Source organism: Lissotriton vulgaris, chromosome 2_1 (genome assembly GCF_964263255.1).
Source record: "Lissotriton vulgaris chromosome 2_1, aLisVul1.2, whole genome shotgun sequence".
Lineage (NCBI taxonomy): Eukaryota > Metazoa > Chordata > Amphibia > Caudata > Salamandridae > Lissotriton > Lissotriton vulgaris.
In genome coordinates, this window is record NC_141687.1 from 185,527,938 (window position 1) to 185,552,626 (window position 24,689).

Consider the following 24,689-nt stretch of genomic DNA (forward strand, 5'->3'; position numbering starts at 1 on the left):
AAAAGTTTGTGGGGAATCAATTAGGGGCGACGGGGTGTTCGCTTTGAATTGTATTAGTTAGGCCTTATCAAATGTATTGTAAAATGACGTAAGCTGCATGCCTGTTCAAATAAAGCGACCTTTTACCCCATACGGACTTTGATGTACTCATTGCCCGATGCGTATTTTGAAGTGTTGTGTGCGCGCACTGGAGGTCTATTGTCCAGGCATGCCCACTTAAGAATCTGAAAACTTACCTCCAGGGTTGGAGTGGGATTAGAAATCGGGCCGGGCTCGCTAAAAATAAGTGGCCCATATTTGCATATTGCCTTTCCGCAAAACACTGCTTCAGGGAAGTTTTATAAACACATGAAAACAAGTGAGGCCACTTCAGCTCAGGCCCCCTGCCCCCGCTCAGTATGCACACATTAATTGGCCGGCCCAGCGAGAGAAAGGGGGTGACACCTCTGCCTGTTGATAAAAGGGAGGTAATGTACGCCCATCTGCCTCTAGAAAGGCCACTCAGGGCCCGACTGGCGACTTCTGAAAAAAACAAACATGGCCAAACATGGCCCACATATACCCCGAGGCTGCCATAAAAGCAGCCCACAGCCGAGTGCCCGCCTTACCAATCCGACCCTGCCTCTCTTCACAGGTTTACAAGAGCACTGAACACTCACATTTGGTCTTATGTCTCCAAAATGTCTCAACGATTCACAATGAACCACGAAAAGCTGCTGTATCATAAACAAGCATTTGCAATGCAATAGGTCTCGCATTATTTAAGTTTGAGCTATTAGCATTGTAAATGGCAATTGTTTTTTGCTTTATGCTATATTTTTTTTTTACATAAAAAGCTTCATATAAAATATGTTTTATTAAAGTTATTTATGCAGTATCTAAATTTTGTTTGCATAAAACAGTATAATAATATCTTAGTAAAAAAGTCAAATATTTTAATGGAAATTCACCAAACGTTCATTTATGTGTTGGTTTTGAAAATAGCTAAATTAATAGCTTTGTCATTTACAATGCCAGTAGTTATAACTTTCGCAAATGTGACACCTATAGCATTTGTAATGCAACATTTGTATTTACGTGACTTAGATGTATTGATATTACAAATAACAATGGCTTTTAATTTTTTTTAATACTTAATAAAAGTGATTGTAATTTATAATGGCAATAGCTTAAACTTTTGTAAATAACTTTTGTGAAGATTATGTTCAGTGTATTTTATTGTAACAAAATCCAAGAACAGAAGTGAAATATTAACATCTTTTTGTGACATTTGTAATAAAGCTTGAAACATTGAGAGAACATATTTGTGCTGTGGTGGTGCTGAGTGATGCTGTGGTGGTGCTGAATGGGGCTGTGGTGATGCTGAGTGATGCAGTGGTGGTGCTGAGTGGTGCTATGGTGGTGCTGTGGTGGTGCTGAGTGATGCTGAGTGATGCTGTGGTGGTGCTGAGTGGTGCTGTGGTGGTTCTGAGTGATGCTGTGGTGGTTCTGACTGATAATGTGGTGGTGCTGAGTGACTGTACTCACTGTCACTCTGCACGCACTGTCACTCTGCACGCACTGTCACTCTGCACGCACTGTCACTCTGCACGCACTGTCACTCTGCACGCACTGTCACTCTGCACGCACTGTCACTCTGCACGCACTCTGCACTCACTGTCACTCTGCACTCACTGTCACTCTGCACTCACTGTCACTCTGCACTCACTGTCACTCTGCACGCACTCTGCACTCACTGTCACTCTGCACTCACTGTCACTCTGCACTCACTGTCACTCTGCACTCACTCTGCACTCACTGTCACTCTGCACTCACTCTGCACTCACTGTCACTCTGCACTCACTCTGCACTCACTGTCACTCTGCACTCACTGTCACTCTGCACTCACTGTCACTCTGCACTCACTGTCACTCTGCACTCACTGTCACTCTGCACGCACTGTCACTCTGCACGCACTCTGCACTCACTGTCACTCTGCACTCACTGTCACTCTGCACTCACTGTCACTCTGCACTCACTGTCACTCTGCACTCACTGTCACTCTGCACTCACTCTGCACTCACTGTCACTCTGCACTCACTCTGCACTCACTGTCACTCTGCACTCACTGTCACTCTGCACTCACTGTCACTCTGCACTCACTGTCACTCTGCACTCACTGTCACTCTGCACTCACTGTCACTCTGCACGCACTCTGCACTCACTGTCACTCTGCACTCACTGTCACTCTGCACTCACTCTGCACTCACTGTCACTCTGCACTCACTGTCACTCTGCACTCACTGTCACTCTGCACTCACTGTCACTCTGCACGCACTCTGCACTCACTGTCACTCTGCACTCACTGTCACTCTGCACTCACTGTCACTCTGCACTCACTGTCACTCTGCACTCACTGTCACTCTGCACTCACTGTCACTCTGCACGCACTCTGCACTCACTGTCACTCTGCACTCACTGTCACTCTGCACTCACTGTCACTCTGCACGCACTCTGCACTCACTGTCACTCTGCACTCACTGTCACTCTGCACTCACTGTCACTCTGCACTCACTGTCACTCTGCACTCACTGTCACTCTGCACTCACTGTCACTCCGCACTCACTGTCACTTCGCACTCACTGTCACTCCGCACTCACTGTCACTCTGCACTCACTGTCACTCCGCACTCACTGTCACTCCGCACTCACTGTCACTCCGCACTCACTGTCACTCTGCACTCACTGTCACTCCGCACTCACTGTCACTCCGCACTCACTGTCACTCTGCACTCACTGTCACTCTGCACGCACTCTGCACTCACTGTTTCTGCACGCACTCTGCACTCACTGTCACTCTGCACTCACTGTCACTCTGCACTCACTCTGCACTCACTGTCACTCTGCACTCACTGTCACTCTGCACGCACTCTGCACTCACTGTCACTCTGCACTCACTGTCACTCTGCACTCACTGTCACTCTGCACTCACTGTCACTCTGCACTCACTGTCACTCTGCACGCACTCTGCACTCACTGTTTCTGCACGCACTCTGCACTCACTGTCACTCCGCACTCACTGTCACTCTGCACTCACTGTCACTCTGCACTCACTGTCACTCTGCACTCACTGTCACTCTGCACTCACTGTCACTCTGCACTCACTCTGCACTCACTGTCACTCTGCACGCACTCTGCACTCACTGTCACTCTGCACTCACTGTCACTTTGCACTCACTGTCACTCTGCACTCACTGTCACTCTGCACTCACTGTCACTCTGCACTCACTGTCACTCTGCACGCACTCTGCACTCACTGTCACTCTGCACTCACTGTCACTCTGCACTCACTGTCACTCTGCACTCACTGTCACTCTGCACTCACTGTCACTCTGCACTCACTGTCACTCTGCACTCACTGTCACTCCGCACTCACTGTCACTTCGCACTCACTGTCACTCCGTGTGTGTGTGTTTGGGTGTCTACATAGAGCCTCTGAACCCCGGCACCAATGCTCCTGCTGCGCTAATGGAGGCTACGGCTCTGGTCGGTGCATCTGATTAACGAAGGAACTGAGATTAGAGAAGGTTTAAACCTAGTTCATGGCTCTGGGCCCACGGCAATGGAGTACTGTAATGTTGCTGCAGCACCTGGCCTCGCGCTTGTTACATTAGGGACAAGCGTACGTTTTCCGGTCCAAGGTGCTTGAATGTGCAGAAATGGAAGCGAGTGACAACGAACTTCTGCTGCATGTCTAGCTGCCACAATCTGATCCGAGGATGCATGTCCATTTTTCTGTACTACACCGGACACTCAACACTCCTCACTGGAAAGCACAGGGAGCACATTTCCTTAAATAATGTAAGAGCAGAAAGGTATTCCATCATCAAACCTGCACCATTAAAGGCCCTTCCATGATGTTAGCGTTTCTGACTCCCCTAGCTCCGATACCCCTGTGTCACATCCTGTTCGGTGACACACTAGCTCCTCCGAGAAGAACAGATTTTCCGGGAAGTATTAAGGAATATCTGGTTCTAGACAAGAAAATATACAAAGGTACCATGTGCAGCAGACAGCCGCCTTGTGCCCTACAGCACATTACACTCTATGACGCAATGCAAAATGGAGGGGGCCCACAGGCAGAATTTGAAGAGGGCCCCTGAGTCTCCCGTATCTCACAGACAAATCTTGGCCTTCAGTGTGGGCTCACTGGAGGATTTGCAGTCACTCTGCACCAGAATTACGGCAGGGTGTACTTTATGCCCTTTTTACATTAACATAGTCCCTCATATTCAAAACTCCCTCTCCGCCATTCTTCATGTCTCTACATGAAGGAAATGATGTCTGGTGAATGTTGGAGCTGTTCAACAGGGCCTCAAATCACAGCAGCGCGTATATTGTAAAAGCGGTGCCAATTCTGGAGGATTGCATGCAATACGTGTCCCCTCTTTTTGTTGAACACGGTCCTCTGCCTACCTCCTTTAATCCCACTTGTAAAAGAAATATGTGCTGTTAACAGTGAAAACGAAAGCCGGTTGTGACAGTGACTGTAAGTGCTCAGAGAAAACCTGCATTGCAGCATCAGTGTTCTGATGCACCGAGTCCTCTCAGCACCTCAGCCGTCCCCGCTGCTCCAGCCGGATCGTGTTGTTAGAAAGATGAGCTCCGGAGCTCATCCCTTGAAAGGCCTTGCCTGATAATGCGCAGGTAACACCTAGCGTTACTGAAATCCGGAAGTGAGTTTGATCGCAACACAAGGCAATCCGCAAGTCCTTTGGAGAGGCAGTAGTGGCTGGCCACTGAAGCACACATAGAGAGAGGACATTTCTGCTCTTGCCCGCATCCAGAGATAGATGCACACGTATGCATGCACACCTCCGCGCCAGTCAGACGTGCGTACATTCACAACTACAGGTGCAACGTCATATACACACATTAACACACACACGGGCCACCTGTGAGGGAATTAAACTGTGTCAATGTCCTGAAGAATAGGCTCAGGGAGCAACTCTAACGTGTGTTATATAATGAGTTGCGAACTTACAATACAAACCAAATGGGCACCAGGGGCATAGTACAGGCCCCTTCAAGCGGGGGAGGGGGCACGGTTGAGGGAGGCAGGGGGCTCTACTCGAAACTAAATTAAGCGAGATCACGTCCCTCGCCTCACACCCCCACCACCTCCTTGCGAGCCGCTTACCTTGTGCATTCCCTCTGCTGGTCAGCACCGCGATGACTTTACCGGCGCACGAAAGATTCTTAAGACACTTTTTGTCTGTCTGTTTGCCATGAACATTCCGTGTCTTCTACCAGGAAGTCAGGCAGGCCGGGCGGGACAACCGGAAGTAGGAGGGCGGGAGCCTACCCCGCCTCCCACGGAAGAGCCGCGATTGTTTGGCGCACCGGAGCAGGCAGGAGCCTACCCTGCGCCCCGGTGCCGAAGAAGGGAAGAAGAGTCTTGCTGCCGGTGGGAGCCGCTGCACTGAGGATGCCGGTGAGTGGGGCGTCGCCTTGTTGGGGGGGGGCGGGGGGCATCTGTGTGCGCGCGCGCGGCGGCGGACTGTGTATGTGTGTGAGCGTGCATGTGTGTGTGTATGTGTATGTGTCCTGGAGTCTGTGTGTATGCGTGTGTGTGAGGGGGGGGGGTTGCCTGTCTGGGTGCCTGCGTGTCTGTGTAAGTGTAAATGCGTGTGCGTGTGTGTGGAGCCGAGAGGAGAGGGGCTGGTGTGTGTGGAGGGGTCTCTGTGTATGCGTGTAGGTGACGGGGGTGTGCCTGTGTATGCGTGTGTATGTGCGCATGCGTGAGTGCTGTGTATGCGTGTGGCTGTGATGTGCGCATGCGTGAATGTTGACGCGCGTGCACGCAGCTCAATCCACGCTCGTCACAGTTTTGTGTCCCTCATTCCCCCGTGTCAGCCGACTATAAGTCTCCGCCCTGGACGCATCCTTCGGATGCGAATTCCAGGGCGAGACCTAAAAATGGATAATCATCCATTCAGCAGTTTTAGAGTTGGGTGTGGAGAGAAGTCTCCTATGGGAAATCTGATTTTGAAGGCGAGTTTAGACTAATCTTTGCCCTAACTGCTGAAACGGTCGACCGATTAGATGTCACCTTACACACTTATTTCTTTAAGTTTGGTGCCGATTGGTCGGGGTGGGGTCAGAGAGAGGTGGCAAAGTAATTAAAGCTACAAACACCTGACTTTTAACAAACGAAAGTGTTCTACATACACATATTGTACGGCGTCAACAACAGGAGTAGGCCAGACTCTGAATGTGATAGTACAATACAACAACTTTTAATAAGGCGCTCTAATTAAAGAGTCAGAGCTAATTAAGACTTTTTAAAGTCTCATGTATATTCATATTAGACCTCATATAACTTTTATTCTCAATCTTCTTTAATTTTAAACTGAACACGTTCACGCTCAGTCTATTATGGTCATAAATTCTAGCTGAGACTATTCCCACAAAAGGGCACATTATGTTTTTAAATACAACCGGTCTTAATTTACCACCCACCTCCACAACACCGACAGTCAAATAACATCAAATGAAGCCTTTCAGTCAAAGTCAGCTCTTAGGTCAATATTTATTTTAAAATATGTTCCATAGTAAGGCATAACCTAACTGGGTGTCACCAACAGTGACACTTAACTAGTCTGTAAATGCTGCAAAACGGATTTAAAAACAGCAAGATATGACCACAATAATACACCGGATTTAACCGTGTATGTAGTCAATGAGCCTTGCCTGTTCGCTCTTCATCTTGGTGGAAATCCTGAAAGTCTGCAGTTTTCTGGACCCTCGTAGATCCTTTTCTACTCTGGATAACCCGGCGAGTTTTGTTTTTCTTCAGACTGGAACCTTAGAATTCTGATGATAGACTGCATCGTTCTCGCCCATGGGTTTTGGAACTGATATACTGAAACCTCTTTTTAAAAAACTTTTAATTAAATGTGAGGTTCACCCCAACTTATCCGAGGACCTGAATATGATTCTGCTGTCGCAGAGCACTCACTAGTCAGTGTATTTCTTTTACACATTTAAGCCGCCAACACTCTAATCTAACGGGTAGACACTGTTAATGGCAGTGTCAAATTTTCCCGCCTGTCAATATAGTTTTTAATAAACTACTGAAACATCTATCGAGAGACTTTTCTTCAGCATGTTTATTACCTGATCCCTCTCCTCTTTCGTGGTGGCTGCTGGCGATGCTCCCGTCGCAGCCCATTCAAACCTTCGTCTTGACATGGTTTGCCCTTGACTTTATTAGCTTGATCAGATTTAGGTGAATGATGATGCTTGTTTAAGGTGGTCATTTAGAATTAACAGAGTTAAGAGACTGAAATTCAGGAGGCAATGTTCTTTCTTGGCAGGAGCCTATTAGCGATACTGCCATTCCGGCCCCAGACCCACGGACTATGACACATCCACCGTCCACCACACGCACCCTACAGCCCAGCCAGGGCAGGTAGCGAGGGAAAGACACTCTGATACTTGGTAAGTGGTCCCCATGCAACTCCCTCCTGTGCAGACAATATTAAGAAGGTGGACAGTGTTAACAGTGACGCAAAAGCGTGGGACAAAGAGACGTCAATTCCAATGGGAAAGGGCATTCATATTCCCCCCCTCATCTCCAGACTGTCCTCTACTACACAACATTCCGCTTCGCTCTAAACAGCAGGGGCCAGTGGACACCACAACCTACATCAGAGCATTCCCAAAATTCCACTACACAAAGCTAAAGATTTTCATCTCATGAGATGACCCAGAAAGGAAATAATGGGATTCTATTAATGCAGGTCTGTGAACTAGCAGAGGCAAAAAAGGCACTAGAACAACTGAAGATGAAAAAAGAATAGCTACTGTAAAAAGTAGTATTTCACCTGAATACTTCAGATCATCTCTTTTGAATTCATATTATGGTGAATTGAACGTCCGTCCAAAGACGCCGCTTTGTCATCTCTCTTGCGCTACATCTAAAATGTTCTTTCTGGTTTGTAAATGTATAACCGGCAGTCCCAGAAACCCAAACAATAACGTACTGTTCCTGCTCTTTTAGTCAGAGATGTTCTAAAAGAGAAGAAAAATGAAGTGGAATGATAATACTCTTGCAAGACTAAGCAACTTTCTTTTTATGAATGGTGCGGTTTGTGAATAATGTTGTGATTATATCACAATGTCAATGAGATAACATACGGCTGGTTCACCAAATTGTGAATTCACGCCTTAAATGAAATTAAAGATTATATACGTGGTTAAATTGTGCAATAATTTCAAGAAATAACTATGCATTACTGAAAAGAAATGAAATGAAGAATTTATATAGCGCTACATGTATCCAGAGATGTCTAGGCACTTCAGCATAAAAAAGGCAAGCAAAGGTGAAGATGGAGTGTTGTTAGTAAAGTCATGTTTTAAGTGTTAAATTTGAGCAGAGTGGATTTTTTTTAGCGACCTCGGCAGGGAGTTCCAAAGTTTGGAGGTGGTGTATGCGAAGCTTTTTCCTCCCCATTTAACTTTCTGTGCCTTGGAGACGATCAAGTTGCCTCTGTCTGATGATCTAAGTGATCTTGCCGGAATGTAAGGAATGAAAAATTGTGACAATTGCCAAGGACCCAGCACATTACTGTCCTCTGTTCAGGGTGTAAACATATAGATTAATGACCTCTGGTGAGAGATGTGTTAACAGCTGTTAACTGCCCAGATCTCAATCATGGGCACAAGCCAAAAGGCACATAAAAAGGGAAGGACATTGACAGCTGTGAAGAACAGATCACATATGGGCAATAAGACTATTAGCACCTATTGACCTAACCCCACCAAAACAAGTAAAATAAAAGCACAATTGCCACTGTCTGACTGCCTCATGGCCCTGCCACAGATCTTCAAATGCAGACAACACTCAAATTAGCTATCCCACCTCAGTATAAGGGCAGTAATAATATACTCTAGAATAATATAAAATAATTTAGTTTGAATGAGACCATGTTTACCCTTAGCCTTCCAAACAGTCGGACAGAATAGTCAGGTACAAGATGGCTGGCACGTTATATTTCCACTGTAGAATTTGACTCACTTTCAAAGACAATGTTGTCTCGTATTTTGATGCAGTTGTTAATGGAGTGAACCAAGAGATCTGAATCCCAAAATTAGCACCTACATGAGTTTAACTCCAGATACTCCTGTTTAGAAGCTTCCTGGTAGTAATAACATTGTGGAAATGTTACAAAACGGTGCAAAAGTAGAACGGTTTTGTTAAAACACACGTATTTTAAAGTAGAATCAAATTACAAATATTTATTCCTAGGCATCCAAGAATGGCTTTCCAAGGAGGTAAGTTGCGTTCGAACAGATGCTATAGAGACTATTTACTTTTATAATTATATATATTCTCCATACTTTTCAAAAGACATCTGAGTAAATGGCTACAGTTGTATTTAATAACCTCAAATTATGACCCATGATAGAGACCCATGGTCCTGTACCCCAAACTAATGAGAACTATTAGCTCAAACTCCAAATATACTAAAAAGACTCCTGGTGAGGAAACAACCCCAGAAGCCCAAAAACAGCTATCCAGGGATAGGAGACAAATACCCCAGGAGCCCCACTCCATCCTGACAACAGAACGCTACAGGGAAAGATGAGGCTTTGGGGCCGATGCAACAGTGAGGACAGAGACCCACAGTTAGGTGAAAAACAGCCTTGAAAGCATTTATCTTCGATGGACAATAAAAACAACAATGAAAGAGGAAACTTCAAGACTGCTACAACAGCCTAACAACAGAGAACCACAGTCATGTTAGAAATAGAATTGGAACAACTGCTATACCCTGACAGCAGACCCAAAGTCAAAGACAGGACTTCAGTACCCCCACTATAGCCTGGCAAAGGACCCAGGGGGAGATGTAAATCAGCAAGTAAGAGATTCATCTGGCCTGGTGTGCATGTAGATCCACATATTTAAAACCTCTAATGATAATTGAGCCCTGTATATTTTTAACAACCTTAAAGTGTTTCAGTTAGAAGTAACAATGCTTGACTTATGTATAGTAAAACTGTTCACAAGAGCTCCTTGCAACACAGCCGCCTTGCCATCCACATGCATCCTATTGCCAGAATCTTATAAAAAATGTTTTTTTTTTTAAAAAAAGAGGCCAAACTAGAAGCCAACAAGATGGCTGCTCCCTGTTGAACCTCTGCGAAGGTGCTGGCTTCCCCACCAGCATTCCCGCCGTGCTCTGGAGAACTAGGGGCTTTACCACAGAACTGGTGCTACACGGGGCACCACAAATGCCTGTCCCAGAGGCCTGGACAAGCCACTTTGGCCCTTGGCTCAGTGGGCCAGGCAGTGTGGCAGTTGAGAGCAAGCAGCCCTGCCCGTCGCTGGGACTTGATCCTGGCCAGTAAAGGCACAGCGCGGCTGAGCCCTATAGAAGGAGCCCTGTGAGCGCAGGACTGCCTTTTCCCACCTCCACACTGCAGAGGAGTGGCTATTCACCGCCTCTAAAGGGCCCCCCAGGATGACTCAGAATGGAGTCAGGCATGTAGTGAAACTAACAGGGCCCAGATATGGAGGGACATTAGGAAGCTTTTTCCTGCTCTTTCTTGAGAGTTAGAGATTTGAGGGTTCAGTTTGGTTAAATATCATTGCGAGTCTGTGGATCACCCCAGGAAGGCAGCCCAGGTGATCCTGAATTATAAGGCTGTTTCCTGAAATGTGTCCATTTAACGCTACAATTGGAGTAGATGTGATTTTTTATTCCTACAGAACAAAACAGTGATTGGTGATATTCCTGGATGGGTTCCTTCTCAACTTTAGAAGGAAGTTGAAACATGGCTTTTCAGCAACTCAGATTTTTGGTAAGATACCTGCCTCCTGTACCGATCAGTAAGCTAGCGCCAGGACATCGAATGGTAACTGAGCGCTTTACAAATCTCCTATATTGGCATAGACAAAGGTCCTGAGTCTCTCCCTGGTCATAACCCTGTAGGGACCTGAGCTGTAAAATGGTGCACAAAGGTACTGGCACCGTCCATGCACTGAAGTATATGTTGGACTGACAGGGAGTAGGGGTGCCACTTACAATTGGTAGTACTCAGCTATTTTGACAACAAACCAGCGACGGGACAACATGATTTTCACTAATAAATCTTCAGGCCTTTAGTTGGTGTGCCTTAAGAAAGCCCGAAGGTAGATAAACCGAAACCATCATATTCTACCAAAAAATTCTTTTGAGGGCAATATCTGTTATTGGTGCGACTATGTTTACCATGGACACCAACATAACTAACATGATGTCAGAGGTGAAATCATTACGCCATGAGATTTCATCTTTCCAAGTCAAGCTGGATAAGGTAGACAGGAGGTTAGATGCAGTGAAATGACAGTACGAGAAGCTTCCTGAATCGAATAACTATGACACAAGGTTACTGATCTTGAAGACAGGGCATGAGGGCATAATGTGACAACCCTCGGCATTTATGGGGTGCCGGAAAACACAGAGAAAAATAACAAGCTGTTTTTTTTTTTTGCTGAAATGTGAGTGAAAGGTGAATGAGAAAGTGGCAAGTGCATATACAAAAGAAAGATGCACGAGTCCTGGCTCCAAATTTTATTTATAGGAGTGGGGTAAACAGAGTCAATATGACGTTTGTAGACGTCTTTTGTAAAGGCAGTTGAAGCTTTCCCACTCACATTGCACTGTGTGATCATCGTATGAGGTCTAGATTTACTTACTTAAATTTGTACATAATTACTTATGTGTTATGTTATGTAAATTTGCAGAGCTCACTATGAACCGGGGAGGGTATCCTGGCCCTGAGCAGGTGTGAGCCAAGCCAAACCTTAGACCTAACAGGACTACTCCAAAAGCCAGGTCTTCAGCTTCTTGCAGAATTCAAAAGAAGTGAGTTGGAGCCCTTATGTGTTAAGGCAGGCTGTTCCGCACTTTAGGAGTGATGTAGGAGAGGGCTCAACCACCAAATCTGGTTTTCCATATACGCAGGATGTGTCCGAGTAGGAGTGGAGGTGTCTTGAAAGTTTGCGAAAGCAGATGCGATTGTTGAGGTATGCTGGGCCAGAGTTATGTTGTACCTTGAAAGTGTGGGTGAGGAGTTTGAACTGTACTAGTTTGTATATGGGGAGCCAGTGGAGCTCTATCAGGTGTGGTGTGATGGGAGTGTGGCGCGGGAGGGTGAGCGTGATCCTGGTTGCTGAGTTCTGAATGGTCTTTAACTTTCTGGTGCGTTTTTTATTGATCCCGGCATAGAGGCTGTTCCTATAGTACGGCTTGCTTGTGACAAGGACATAGGTGACGGTTGTCCGGGTGCGGATTGGGAGCCATTGGAAAATCTTCCTCAGCATCTTCAGGGGTGATGGCCTTGACTTAGGCGGTCATGTTGTGTTTGCTGTTGATGACAATCCCGGGGCTCTTGGCATGGGTGGTAGGAGTGGGTGTTGGTCCTAGCTCTGTTGGCCACCAGGTGGAGTCCCACTAAAAAATACTCTTACCGAAGATCACAATTTTGCTCTTGTCCGTGTTCAGCTATAGAGAGTAGGCTAGAGTAGGTTTCCATCCAGTGGCAATTTCAGCAATGCAGATATTGAACTTGATCCGGATACTGGGCGTCTGGTAGGTTAGGGAGTAAATAAGTTGTGTGTCATTGGTGCAAGAGAGGACTTTGACATTGTGACAGAGGATGATGCTAGCTTGAGAAACCATGTATGCATTGAAGATGGTCAGGCGACAAATTGTATGGACCCAATGGTGATAGGAACAGGCAGACAAGTAAAAAATAATAAGAAAATCATTAATTAAAAATAAACATGTTTTTAATATACTTGATAAAAATCATATAAGGAACAGGAGAGTTCAAGTTATATGACAGTACAATAAAATGATATGCAATTAATACATCAAATAACACAGTGTACAATCTTTATACATAAAAAAGACACCAACTAATAATCAGTGGTGCCCACAAACAGGGTGAAGAAACAGTACTCGACGCGAGTTTCGGCGAAAACGCCTTCTTCAGGAGCCACAAGTTTATAATCTGTTAAAGTAGGTGCATTATGTTCTTGATTGAAGTGGTACAGAATAAAAACATATAATTATCACGGGTCTCTTGATTATGACCTGATAGATACCTTCTGAGATATTTCACGGGGTTTAATTCTCTGTGTTGATACCACGTAAATCCAGTGGACTCATCGTGATCTGAGAAACAAGACCTCTGTACCTCTGTACAAGACAGTCCACGGAGAGTCACAGTGAGAAATAAGACCTCTGGGCCTCTGCCCCAGCCTGACAGCAGAGACTCGTAGTGAGATGAGGAACAAGACCTCTGGACTTCTCCAAGCCAAGATGAGGTGGGAAACATGACCTCTGTACAAGACAAGCCACAGCGACTCACAGTGAGAAATAGGATCTCAGGACCTCTGCACTAGCCTGACCACAGAGACTCATACTCATACTGAGACGAGAAACAAGACCTCAGGTCCCCTACCCCAACCAAACCACAGAGACTCATAGTGATCGGAGAAACGAGACCTCTGAACCTCTGTACAAGACAGCCCACGGAGAGTCACGGTGAGAAATAAGATCTCAGGACCTCTGAACTAGCCTGACCACAGAGACTTTAAGGGCCAGGTGGAGGAAGCCTAATACCGGTCGGTAACTGCCGAATTTACCGAATTTCGGCCGTTACCGACCGGTATTAGGCTTTTCAGATGTAGGGTCCTAATTTAAGGATTCGGTAATTTACCTAATAGGCAATTTAAGGAATCAGTAAATTACCAAATTCTTAAATACCGATCCGGTAAATTACCGAATCCTTAATGTAGGGAACACTCAAATGAGTGCTTTTCCCATTTACCAACTATAAGTTGGTGGTAAATAACGAATACCTTTGAAAATCTGTGAATTTTCAACTGTGCGATGTGGCAAACATACATGCCCTTAGGGCATGTATGTGTGCCACATGTGCACACAGGCACGATTCAGGGGTGCAACAGGGTGTTAAAGTGACACCCTGGCACCCTTGAATGTGTCCCCCATTTTACCGAATCAGTATTTACCAATTCGGGAATTGCCATTCATTCCTAGGGGCCTTTAGGCCCATAGGAATGAATGGCAATTCCCGAATCCGTAAATACTGAATCTTACCGATTCGGTAATACTTACCGAATATTTAGCGACATAGCATTTACCGATTCTAGAATACTGAATCGGTAAAATTCGGTATTCTAGAATCGGTAAATGTACTTTACCTACATCTGGCCCATAGTGAGGTGAGAAACAAGACCTCAGGTCCTCAACCCCAGCCTGACCGTAGAGATCCAGCGTGAGGTGAATAACAACCTCACAAGCTCTGGCCCAACCAGATAATAAAGGCCAATGGTAAAGTTAGATATATGCATCAAAGGCTTATGCCCCAGCCTGACCACACTGCCCACTGATGAGGCATCAAACAACCTAAGGACCACATCTAAGCCTCATCATAGAAGCTAATAGTGAGATCTACCTATAGAACACAGCAGAAAAATATGTTTCCAAAGAGGCCAGAAGGACTAAGGTCACTGGATACTGAAGGATGGACATTTACATTTTACTAAAGCCCTTGCCATATGTGTCAGCCAGTCATATGAAAGTAAGTTTCAGCACCAAGATTTGAGATGGTGTGGCTTGCTTATGACTAGGAGGGCACTAAGCAGGAATGGGATTTGTCCAAACATCACTCGCTCTAAATGCATGCCTTCATTTATTTACTGTCCACCTGCTTTTCGAGCCCTTCTAGCCACCCGGCCTGGACCGGTCAGCCAGATGCATGCGTCCCTTGTGTGCTTCCTCTCATCCATTTCTCTGCTGGAAGAACATCAAAGGATATTGCGTGCATGCTTCTCCTTCACCGCGACTTCCTGTGTGTTAATGGCCTTATTAATGCTGATAGTCTGAAAAAGACAAGAGGGAAGGGGGAGATGAAAAGGGAGCTGTTAATGAAAAGGCCTCAACAGTGGTACACAAGGGATCTTTTCCTCACAGATTCATAGCCCTTCTGTCTCACAAACCCACACATCCTCTCTCCCACAAGCGGGCACACACAGGCACCATTGGCACGAGCTCCGAGCACCTGCAAGGCACTGACGACATTGGCCCACTTGGAGAAATTTACATCAGAAAGCACTAAGCCTTGCAGAAGTGGATGCTTGGCACGGAAACAGTTGGTTCCACGCAATGTGTGTTGTGAAACTCACCGTCAATGCACATGTACATCAAATTCTTCAATCTGAAGTCTCAAGACAAGGGTTGCCTAACACCCTGCCAAAAGCAAATGTAAGAAACAGTGAAGTCTGGTTTGACCCCCTGTCCCTGTCCCTTCCCCTCCCCACACACACATCCACATCCGCCAAAGGAGGAGGTGGACATTCCTATTCAAAAATGTGAAGATTTCCAAAAGGGCTGCAATGCTACAGGTGGACAGGATCAATCACACGCTACCCCTGACTCTGCCCCAGCCCTATTGTGTTTTCAGAGGTAAAGGCCCACTGGTAAATATCAATCTCACTCTGGACCTCTAGGCTTTGCCAGCTCTGGGTCGAGCAGCTATGTGGAGCACAAACAAAGCCCAGTCTGCCCTCGGCGGCTTCCTGTTGAGTCACTTCCTGGCGCTGTCAAGGGCCAGGTCCTTCCGGGTGAGCGGTGAACTGGCATCACTGTCCAGCTTCCCGCCCGGGCAGCTGCGAGCCAAGCCAGATCCGAGCACAGGCTCTTAATTATCATCAGTAGGTGGCAGAGAAGGAAGCAGGTGGCATTAGAGGACAAGAGCTTCCTGTGCACACTGGGAGAATCATTGGCCAGGGTAAGGATCCGCGGCATCAACAGTACCATGTTTCCAGTCCTGGCCTTTCAATGGACAACAACACAATGCATCCTGGATACTGAAGTCTTAGTTCGCTTCAAATGACTCCATTTTTGGAATGTAAACCAGGGGTCTGAAAACACGGGGTCCAGTCAACGATGAGGAAGGCGGCAACACCACAGGAACGGCCTACATGAGACAGGAGCGCAGAGAAGAGCTCTATTCAATTTGTAAAGGCCATCCATCCTGGGGGAGACAGCGCTCTTTTCAACCTCCCAGAGGTGGCCCCTCCAAAAGGAAAGAGTTGACTTAGACTGTTCCTACAGAGAGGCCTAGGACTGAAAGGTCAGGGCCTGCAGACACTTCTGACCAGTGCAAGAAACACATCAAGTGAGAGACAAGAAAGAAACGTCCCGCTTCCACAGAGAGGCCATGTATCTGGCATGGACAATGAGGTCCTCGATTGCATCGCCATCATCTCCGGTCACCTCACTACCCCCCCTCCAAAGACGCCCTGCTGCTCCCACTGGAGTCCCCCATTCATTCCATTATCCCTCCTTCCTCATCCTCCACAGAGAAGTTTCAATTCCACCCTCTACATGCTCTCATTACTACACCATCTCTCCCAATGCAACCCTGAAGCCCCGTGTGTATTATCCTTGACTCGATTTCTCCATTGCCTGCAGGTCTTCTGGCATCTCTGCCATGTTATGCCATGTGTGTTTATCACCCTTGAGGGTATCCTGGCGCTGAGCGGGGTGTGTGCCCAGCCCTGCCTGCAGTAGGTTGGTTAATTGAAGAGTCTATAGCTTCCTACGGCCTTCACGAGCGGAGGAGGCTCTGGAGTGTAGCGGGAGGTCATTCCATGCTCTTTTCGCGCTTCCATTCCTCCTCCAAACATCTAACCCCCTCACCATCTCTTCCTCTGTCACTGCTCCAGTCAGCTAAAGTCCCTTTTCCCCTCCCACTCTTTCCTGTCCATGGCCCGTCCCTTCTGAAAGGTGTTTCCTTCTCAATCTATAAACAGGCATCCCTCCCTCCCGCTGGCTGCTCCTTCCTTCCACTCCCGTCGGGCTTCCGCGTCTAATTTTAGCTCCTCGGTGACTGTCCTGGCCTCGCACGCTCTGGATAGCTCTGCTTGTAGAATGTTTTCCTGGTAAGTGTAGTAATTAAGATTCTTTCCTAGACGGGCAGCTGCTCTGGTAGATTTCGGCTCAGATCTCAGTTTCTGCCTGGAATACACGTACTCTCTGGATTTAGGACCAAGACTGCTTGGAGAAGGCAAGTACCCGGCACGCGGACTCCATGGGGGGAAGCGGGGAGGCCGCTGGCCCGGTGTGCTGCTTGGGCCGGGGGTTTGCCATTTAGAACTAAGATGTACCTTTTCACTCTTCAACACCCAGTTTCCCATTTCCTTTTAAAATGCACTTGGAATTCCAGTTCTTTCTTCTTATAGATGCCTCAAAGAAGGCAAAACCACCCACCTTACAGACAAGTATGTAGTTTTTTTTTTTAAGTTGGGGTAGGCAGGAGCTAAAGGGGGGGTTAAAGTAAAGAAGAAGCACTGGCAGAGCCAACCAGTTGCCAATTAATGCCATTCGATTTGCAAATAACCGTGACATTTAAAAAGTGCCGCAATGACTGCTGTGTTGCATGACGCAGAGTGATTACGCAATGTGGCGGCCATCTCCTTGGGGAGAATAGGGATAAACATAATGAGAAGTTATATAAAGTGTTTAAGATTCTGGAAAGCAATGGGTTGACGGCTGAGTTAAGTAAGTGCAGATTTACAGAAAGGAGTGTACCTTACTTTGGACATGTGATATGTGAGGAAGGTGTCAAAGCCAAATAGGCCCTATTAATGCAATTACTGGAATGCCTGCCCCTACCAATAAGGACGAGGTAAGATCATTCCTGGGCATGGCGGAGTACTGTGCCAAATTTATTCCGAATTTCGCAGAGAAAGTGTTCAATATTCGGCAACTGCTTAAGAAACACACAACATTTGTTTGGGACCTGTTGTGTGAAAAGGAATTTAGTTACTTCAAGGAATTTCGGGGGAAAGTACCACATTTATGCAGTTTTGACCCCCAGATGAATAGTTAAATTACTGTGGATGCTAGTAACAAAGGTCTTGGGGCTGTACTCACACAAAAAAATGAAAGTGGTAAAGAGAACACTATTTTGTTTGCCTCCAGGTCCTTATCTCCTACTGAAGAGGGCTATCCCATTATCGAGAAAGAAGCTTTAGCATGCGCCTGGGCACTGGATCATTTTAGGGCTTTTGTGTGGGGCAGACCTATAGTGATTAGGAGTGATCATAATCCACTAGTTAAGTTACTTACCACAGAGGGGAGTGCGTCTGCTTCAGCTAGAATTGCCAGATTGTCCATGAGGATGAAGGACTACATTTATAGTATTGAGTATGTTCCAGGAAGAGACAATTTGGTGGCGGATTGTTTATCTAGGTTACCTAATCCTTTAGAAGTATGTGAGGATGACCCCTGGAAGGATTTTAAGGTGGCTTTGATTCATGATGCTGGGACACCTGTTATCAAGCAAAAGAATGGAAGGACAAACAGAAAGAGGATGGATTTTGCATCACATTGTTAGATACATATCTATGGATTGGTCAAGGAAAGAATTATTATCGAAGGTATGTAGGCCATTTTGAGAAGTGAGGTCTGAATTATCTCTTATTAAAGAAATGGTAATGAGAGGATGCAAAATAATTCCACCAGAGGGTGTGCGTAATGTGATTGTTGATTTGTGTCATGAAGGTCACTTTGGAGCTGTAAGGACTGAGAGTGTGGTTAAATAGTACATTTTGGTGACCTGGTGTAGACAAAGCGGTAGAGAAATTTTCTGCAGGTGTGGAGTTTGCTCTTCTGCCGATAAAACCATTAGCACTTTGAGACCTCCTATGAGTGAAGGATTAATCCCTAAGCAAGCTTGGGGTATTGTGGCAATTGATCTAGTGAGACCTGTTGGGGATAATAGGAATATGTAATTGTCTTAATAGATTTGTTCACCAAATGGCCAATTGTGGAGGTGGTAGAGAAGGCAGACACGTTTACGCTGTTGAAATTTCGAAACAAAGTTTTTTGGGCTGAAATTATTCTTGCAGTGCTTGTAAGTGACAATGGAGTTAAGTTTACAACCAATGCAGCTAAAGGGTATTTCGAAAGAGTAGGAGTTAGGCACAAACTACTGCACTTTACAACCCCAGTGGTAATGGCACTGTAGAGAGGTTCAAACCAATGGTAAAAGGGGTAATTCAAGGTGCCATTAGTAGTGGAAACTATTGGTAGAATGCGACATTCAAGGCTGTGCGGGCATACTGGGTGACCTTAAGTAATATCACGGGCATGTCCCCCTTTGTCATGATGAGAGGGAGGAATCCCTGATTCAAGTTTTCTCCTGACTGTTTGTGTGAATCTGTTGTGCAAAACTGGTCACCTGAACTGGTAAGGGAAAGGTTGGTGCGTAATCACCACAAAAGTAAAGAGTATTATGATGTTCGTAACAGAGCCAAGACCGTCAGTGTTAAAGTGGGTGACGGGTAAGAATCAAGAAACCTGTCAAGGTACCTAAAGGAGAGAGCCAATTCTTCCAACCGCAGAGAGTTAGGGAAATTCCTAGGAATGCTGTGAGACTAGAGGATGGTAACGTGTGGAACCTTAAAAGGGTGTCTGTGTGCAGTATGGATATCTTTTCAGATGTGAATTCTGACTCTGGGAATGGAACAGATTCCCTCTGGGCTACAGACATTGGTGAGTTAGCCAATGATGAAAGGAAGGATGACGAGCTGGATGGGACTAGTGGTGGTGTACCAAGTACAAGTGGTATTGGAGGCGCATGCTATGGAAGTGTGTGAGGATTCCAGAAGTAAATGTAGCAGGAAAAGCGAATTACCTGTTTTGACTTAAGGACTTTGTGGTGGGATAATGCCATTTTTTTGTTACATATTTTTCTTCCTAATTGCATTTTTGTTTGTGTGTGTGTTTTTTTAATGTGGGGGTGATGAGGGTTTAGTTAGAAAATCATACTGCATTTTATTGCGTTTATGTTTATAAGGAAGGGGATGTGTTGTGATTTGCATATTCCTAGAATACTAGATATAAGGTTCTAGAGTATAACATGCATTGCTGGGTGTTCGGGTTCCACTGTAGTGCGTTTACTGCAGCAGGACTGGACACACCTGTTTCCTGTTATGTGATGTTGCATGGAATAAACATCTTTGCAAGATACAAGGACCTTGTGGATTTAATACAACCCACACAACACCTACCAATGATATTCGATTTGCCAATAACCGGGACGTTTAAAATGTGTTGCCATGGCTGCTTTGTTGCATGATGCACTATGATTACGAAACGCGGAGGCCATCTTGAAATTACTGAAGACAGTGTTTTCTATAAACAAAGTTTTCTATATTTTTAACATGGCTGATCACCACTATTGGCTTTGCCAACACCAGTGCATTTTAAAAGCATTTGGCACTGGCACACCCAATAGCGTCTGAAACTATAACACTTAAGCTTGTAAGATGCATGTTTGTAAAGCACAGGTTCAGCTAAAAAGGTATCCTGTGGCTGAAATAACAGATGTTTGTTACTCGACTCAAAGGCACTCATGTGAACGACCTCTGAAGCATGAAATGCTGAGAGGACCTGCCAAGGTTTGAACCTATGAGATCAGGCACAGATCCCTGCAATGGATGCATTAGTACACTAACCCACCAGACCCGGCTGGACCACGGCACACAAGAAGGTCAGCAGAGGAGAGACAGAAAACTTGATATGGGGATACAAAGAGGCACATGCAGTGCAAAAGGACAACATCCATGGTATCACTAGGGCCACCATCAGGCACGTGGCAGGCTATGGAGGAGTACCTGGCGGAAACCTGAGAGGAGAGGGACAGAGTGAGTGAGGCGGGAGCAAAAGATAAAGCACACTCTAGGAGAAAAGTAAGACGAAAGGAATGCACTCCCATGGAGTGCTAAATTCCAAATTAAAGTTTAAAAACAGTAGTCCCATGACGTCAGAAGCGGAAGGATACATCTTAACTAATCAAAACCAGGGGTAAATCAAACTATGTATGTATGTATGCTCCAGGGGTGGGATAAACATACAGAAGCAAAACGAAAACAATGCCATAAAGAGCAGGGAACTATGATAGACAAGAAAGTAATCTAATCATAAACAAGTAGTACCCCAAAGTCCACTCAGTGTAGTACTATATACAATGCTAACTGTGACAGACAGCTCTAGCTGCCTGTAGTAAGACCACAAAACCGGTTCCTACCAGGCCCAATGTTCATGTCCTTGACTTTATTAGCAAAAATACTGATCTCTTTCTCAACAATATTTACAAGCAAAACCACTAAATACTTTGACAATGTATGCAAGAGCACATAAAGTAATTCAAGTCAGTGATACAGTCTGTTACCCGTCACACGTTTTACGTCATGTTGCAGGTACCTCTGTCCCTATTTCCTGGGAGTATTTCAGAGATGTGTGTCTGTAGATCTGTTTTTCATGCAACAGGAGTCCTGCATAGCACATGCTGCACCGTGAGTTGCCTCGGCGTCTAGGTATTCACGACAGAGCACAACTGTCAGCTCTAGAGTTGAGGCTAAGGGCAGGGTGAATTTCTGACCGTGCCCGTCACTGTGCCAAAGTTGTTCTGGCTACATGCTCACTCAGTCGTTGGCCTCTTTGCAAAGAGTACAAGGTTACATGTGTCAATTAGAATTACGATTCTATGGGAAAGTGTGTAAAGAAGGGATCCAGCTATTAAAATATGGACAAAGCCAGAAGAAAAGAAAATGCATTTTTTATAAGTAATGTGTGAATGTGATAGAAGGATGCAGAAAACACTGATGGAAAGGAAGAAGTGTAGACATGGAAAGGAAGAAGGGTAGACACGCAAAGAGGTGTAGGAGGCACGTCAACAAGATGTGAGGAATAAAAGGCTATAGGTGGCTAACACAGAATGGATTGAAGAGGAAAGTAGTGTGAAGGGTAGAATGGGAGTTGTTCAGACACTGCATAAAGTACGGGCTTACAAGCATTTGTAAAGCCACTAGGTCTAACTTGTTCTAGGTGTACGCTGATGTGTGATATAGTTGGATGCACAATCAGAAAGCAGAGACAGGGGCACTGAAACACTACTGATGTGGGGCAGTATGCGTCCAGCGCTGGATTGCAATTCAAGTCTGTAAGGCCACGCACTTAATCCCACAGGTCCCGCCGCTTGTAAATGATTCCTAGTTTTGCTTCTTTGGCCACCACGCTTTTATACACCCCACACACCTTCTGCTGGGTATTAAATTCTATGAGCTGGAATTAGGGTAAAAGATACCTTGAGGGCAAAGAATAAAGGAGAGAAGTCACGGAAAGCGAATCTGAGCTTGCAGGGCAGACTGTGCGCGTGAGCACCGTCGCCTGACTAACGGCGCGCGTGCCAGGGAGTCAACGCTGCACGAGCGCGCGCCTGCCTGACTGGTTCACACACACTCCCCGTGGGAAGTCTGTCTGGAATCGCAACGGATCGATTTACACTCCTAATAATAACAGTCTGCTGAGCGGAGTAACCTTTCCCGGCTTATCTCCAAGTGAAATTCAAGACCCCCAGTCTTGCCTTGTAAATACATTCAAGCAAAACATTTCAAGCACCTCTAACATCAACTAAAACACACCTCCCGCAGCACCCTTCCAACTAAAGTGTAATCTACACCCAAACAGCGCCAAGATAGTTCAACAGGTGGCTGCACGGCAGCTCATAATAAACCAAGATAATGAAATACGTCTGCTTCAAAGTACACTCTGAAGCTTCAAATGGCTTTCAGAAAGAAACTGAAAAGACAATACTTCTAAAATTCCCGCCAACACTTCCTGTACCAAGTGCCTTATGCTAGAAGGATCATTGACAAACCACAGGGGCTGTCCAACACCCATGAACCAGAGACAACTAGTTACAACAACAAACAAACGGTTCAGGTGAACAATTATAACGTAAATGAATTACAAAACAAGCATTTACAATGCAATGGTCTCTGCATCATTAAAGGTAGAGCTATTGGCATTGCTCATGACTTTTTTTTAAAATCATAAATAAATGGCATTGTCATTTACATTGCCAATAGCGTAATCGTTAAATAAATGGCATTGTCATTTACAATGCCAATAGCGTAATCGCTCGCAAATGCAGGACCTATTGCATTTACACCCACACAGAGCCACACACACATACAGAGCCGCACACACAGAGCCCCCCACACACACCCAGAGCCCCCCACACACACCCAGAGCCCCCACACACACCCAGAGCCCCCCACACACACCAAGAGACCACCACACACACCCAGAGCCCCACACACACACACCCAGAGCCCCACCCACACACACCCAGAGCCCCCCACACACACCCAGAGCCCCACACACACACCCAGAGCCCCCCACACACACACCCAGAGCCCCCCACACACACACCCAGAGCCCCCCACACACACACCCAGAGCCCCCCACACACACACCCACACACACACACCCAGAGCCACACACACACACACACCCACCCAGAGCCACACACACACACACCCAGAGCCCCCCACACACACACCCAGAGCCCCACACACACACACACACCCAGAGCCACACACACACACACACACCCAGAGCCACACACACACACACACACCCAGAGCCACACACACACACACCCAGAGCCACACACACACACCCAGAGCCACACACACACAGAGCCAAACACACCCACAGGAGAGCAAGCACAGCGAGGGGGTAGGGAAGCAAGCACAGCCAGGGGGGCAGGGAAGCAAGCACAGCGAGGGGGCAGGGAAACAAGCACGGCGAGGGGGATTGACACGCATCTTGTGGTATTTGGGGGTATAGCCTCTGCAAAGAGGTGAGGAAGGCGTAATTAGACCACTCAAGCAAAGCTAGCTGGGCTCAGTCAAAGGCTGGCCAATAGTTTCTTAATCAGAGTGTCTAGTGGTAGTGCTGTAGGCGGGTGGAGCGGGTAAAGGGGCCTGCGAACCGTCAGGCCCAGTACAAAAGCTTTGCCTCTTAATTATAGCCCTTTAATAAGCTCCCTGGTCTCCCAGGGGGCTGCAGATTTCATTTCTTCCTGCGCCCCCCTCCCACCTGATATGTTATGTTATGTTAAAAGTACTTTTATAGCGCACTTGCACCCAACGGTTTCACCTCTCTGTACATGCCAGGCTGAGTCTTTTGAAGTGCCAGAAAGCTACTTGGTCCAACTGAGAAAGAAGGGAGAAGGAGTCGTAACAAAACCGCTGAACTCAGTAAAAATTATTTTTTCCCCAGGAAGGGTAAGCTGAGAATGCAGCTTTTCCATAAATCTGTAAGACATCAGGCTCTGTGAAACCTCAGTCACTCCCGAAAAGCCGTACGGAGGAGGGGACGGGCAGTCCTTTCTGTCGGCCCCACTGCTGCCTGGGAATATATTTTTAAAGAGAAGCTCACATGTTCGACTCTTTGATGTATCTGAAACTTTGATCATTGCACGGCAAGCTTTTCGCCAAGTGAATAGTTGGGTTCATTGGCCGGTAGCTGGGCTCTTGGACAGCTGTGCTTTCCAGTGGACACCTGGATTGAGCAGCGGAAATCTAGTCTCCGGTGAGCAGTCATGGTGTTCAACTGGCTGCTGTGATCTGCAGCGGCAAGCCCTATTCTTCAGTTGGCAGAAGCTCTCGTCGGTGGGCATCGGTGTGCATTGGGCGACTGTATTAAGCAAAAGACTAATCCATTATCCTACAGCGGGCTGATTGCTTCACGTGGCCGATGTTGTTTC

At 46.3% G+C, this 24,689-nt stretch overlaps 1 protein-coding gene across 1 annotated transcript in view; it reads right to left on the reverse strand.

Annotated features, from left to right (window-relative positions):
• Positions 1 to 24,689, reverse strand: part of HIP1 (huntingtin interacting protein 1) — a 374,725-nt gene that overhangs the window by 224,403 nt on the left and 125,633 nt on the right. The window contains exon 2 of the mRNA XM_086954710.1: positions 14,877 to 14,940. Coding sequence (XP_086810836.1) covers positions 14,877 to 14,940 — 64 coding nt within the window. The remainder of the gene's footprint in view (positions 1 to 14,876; positions 14,941 to 24,689) is intronic.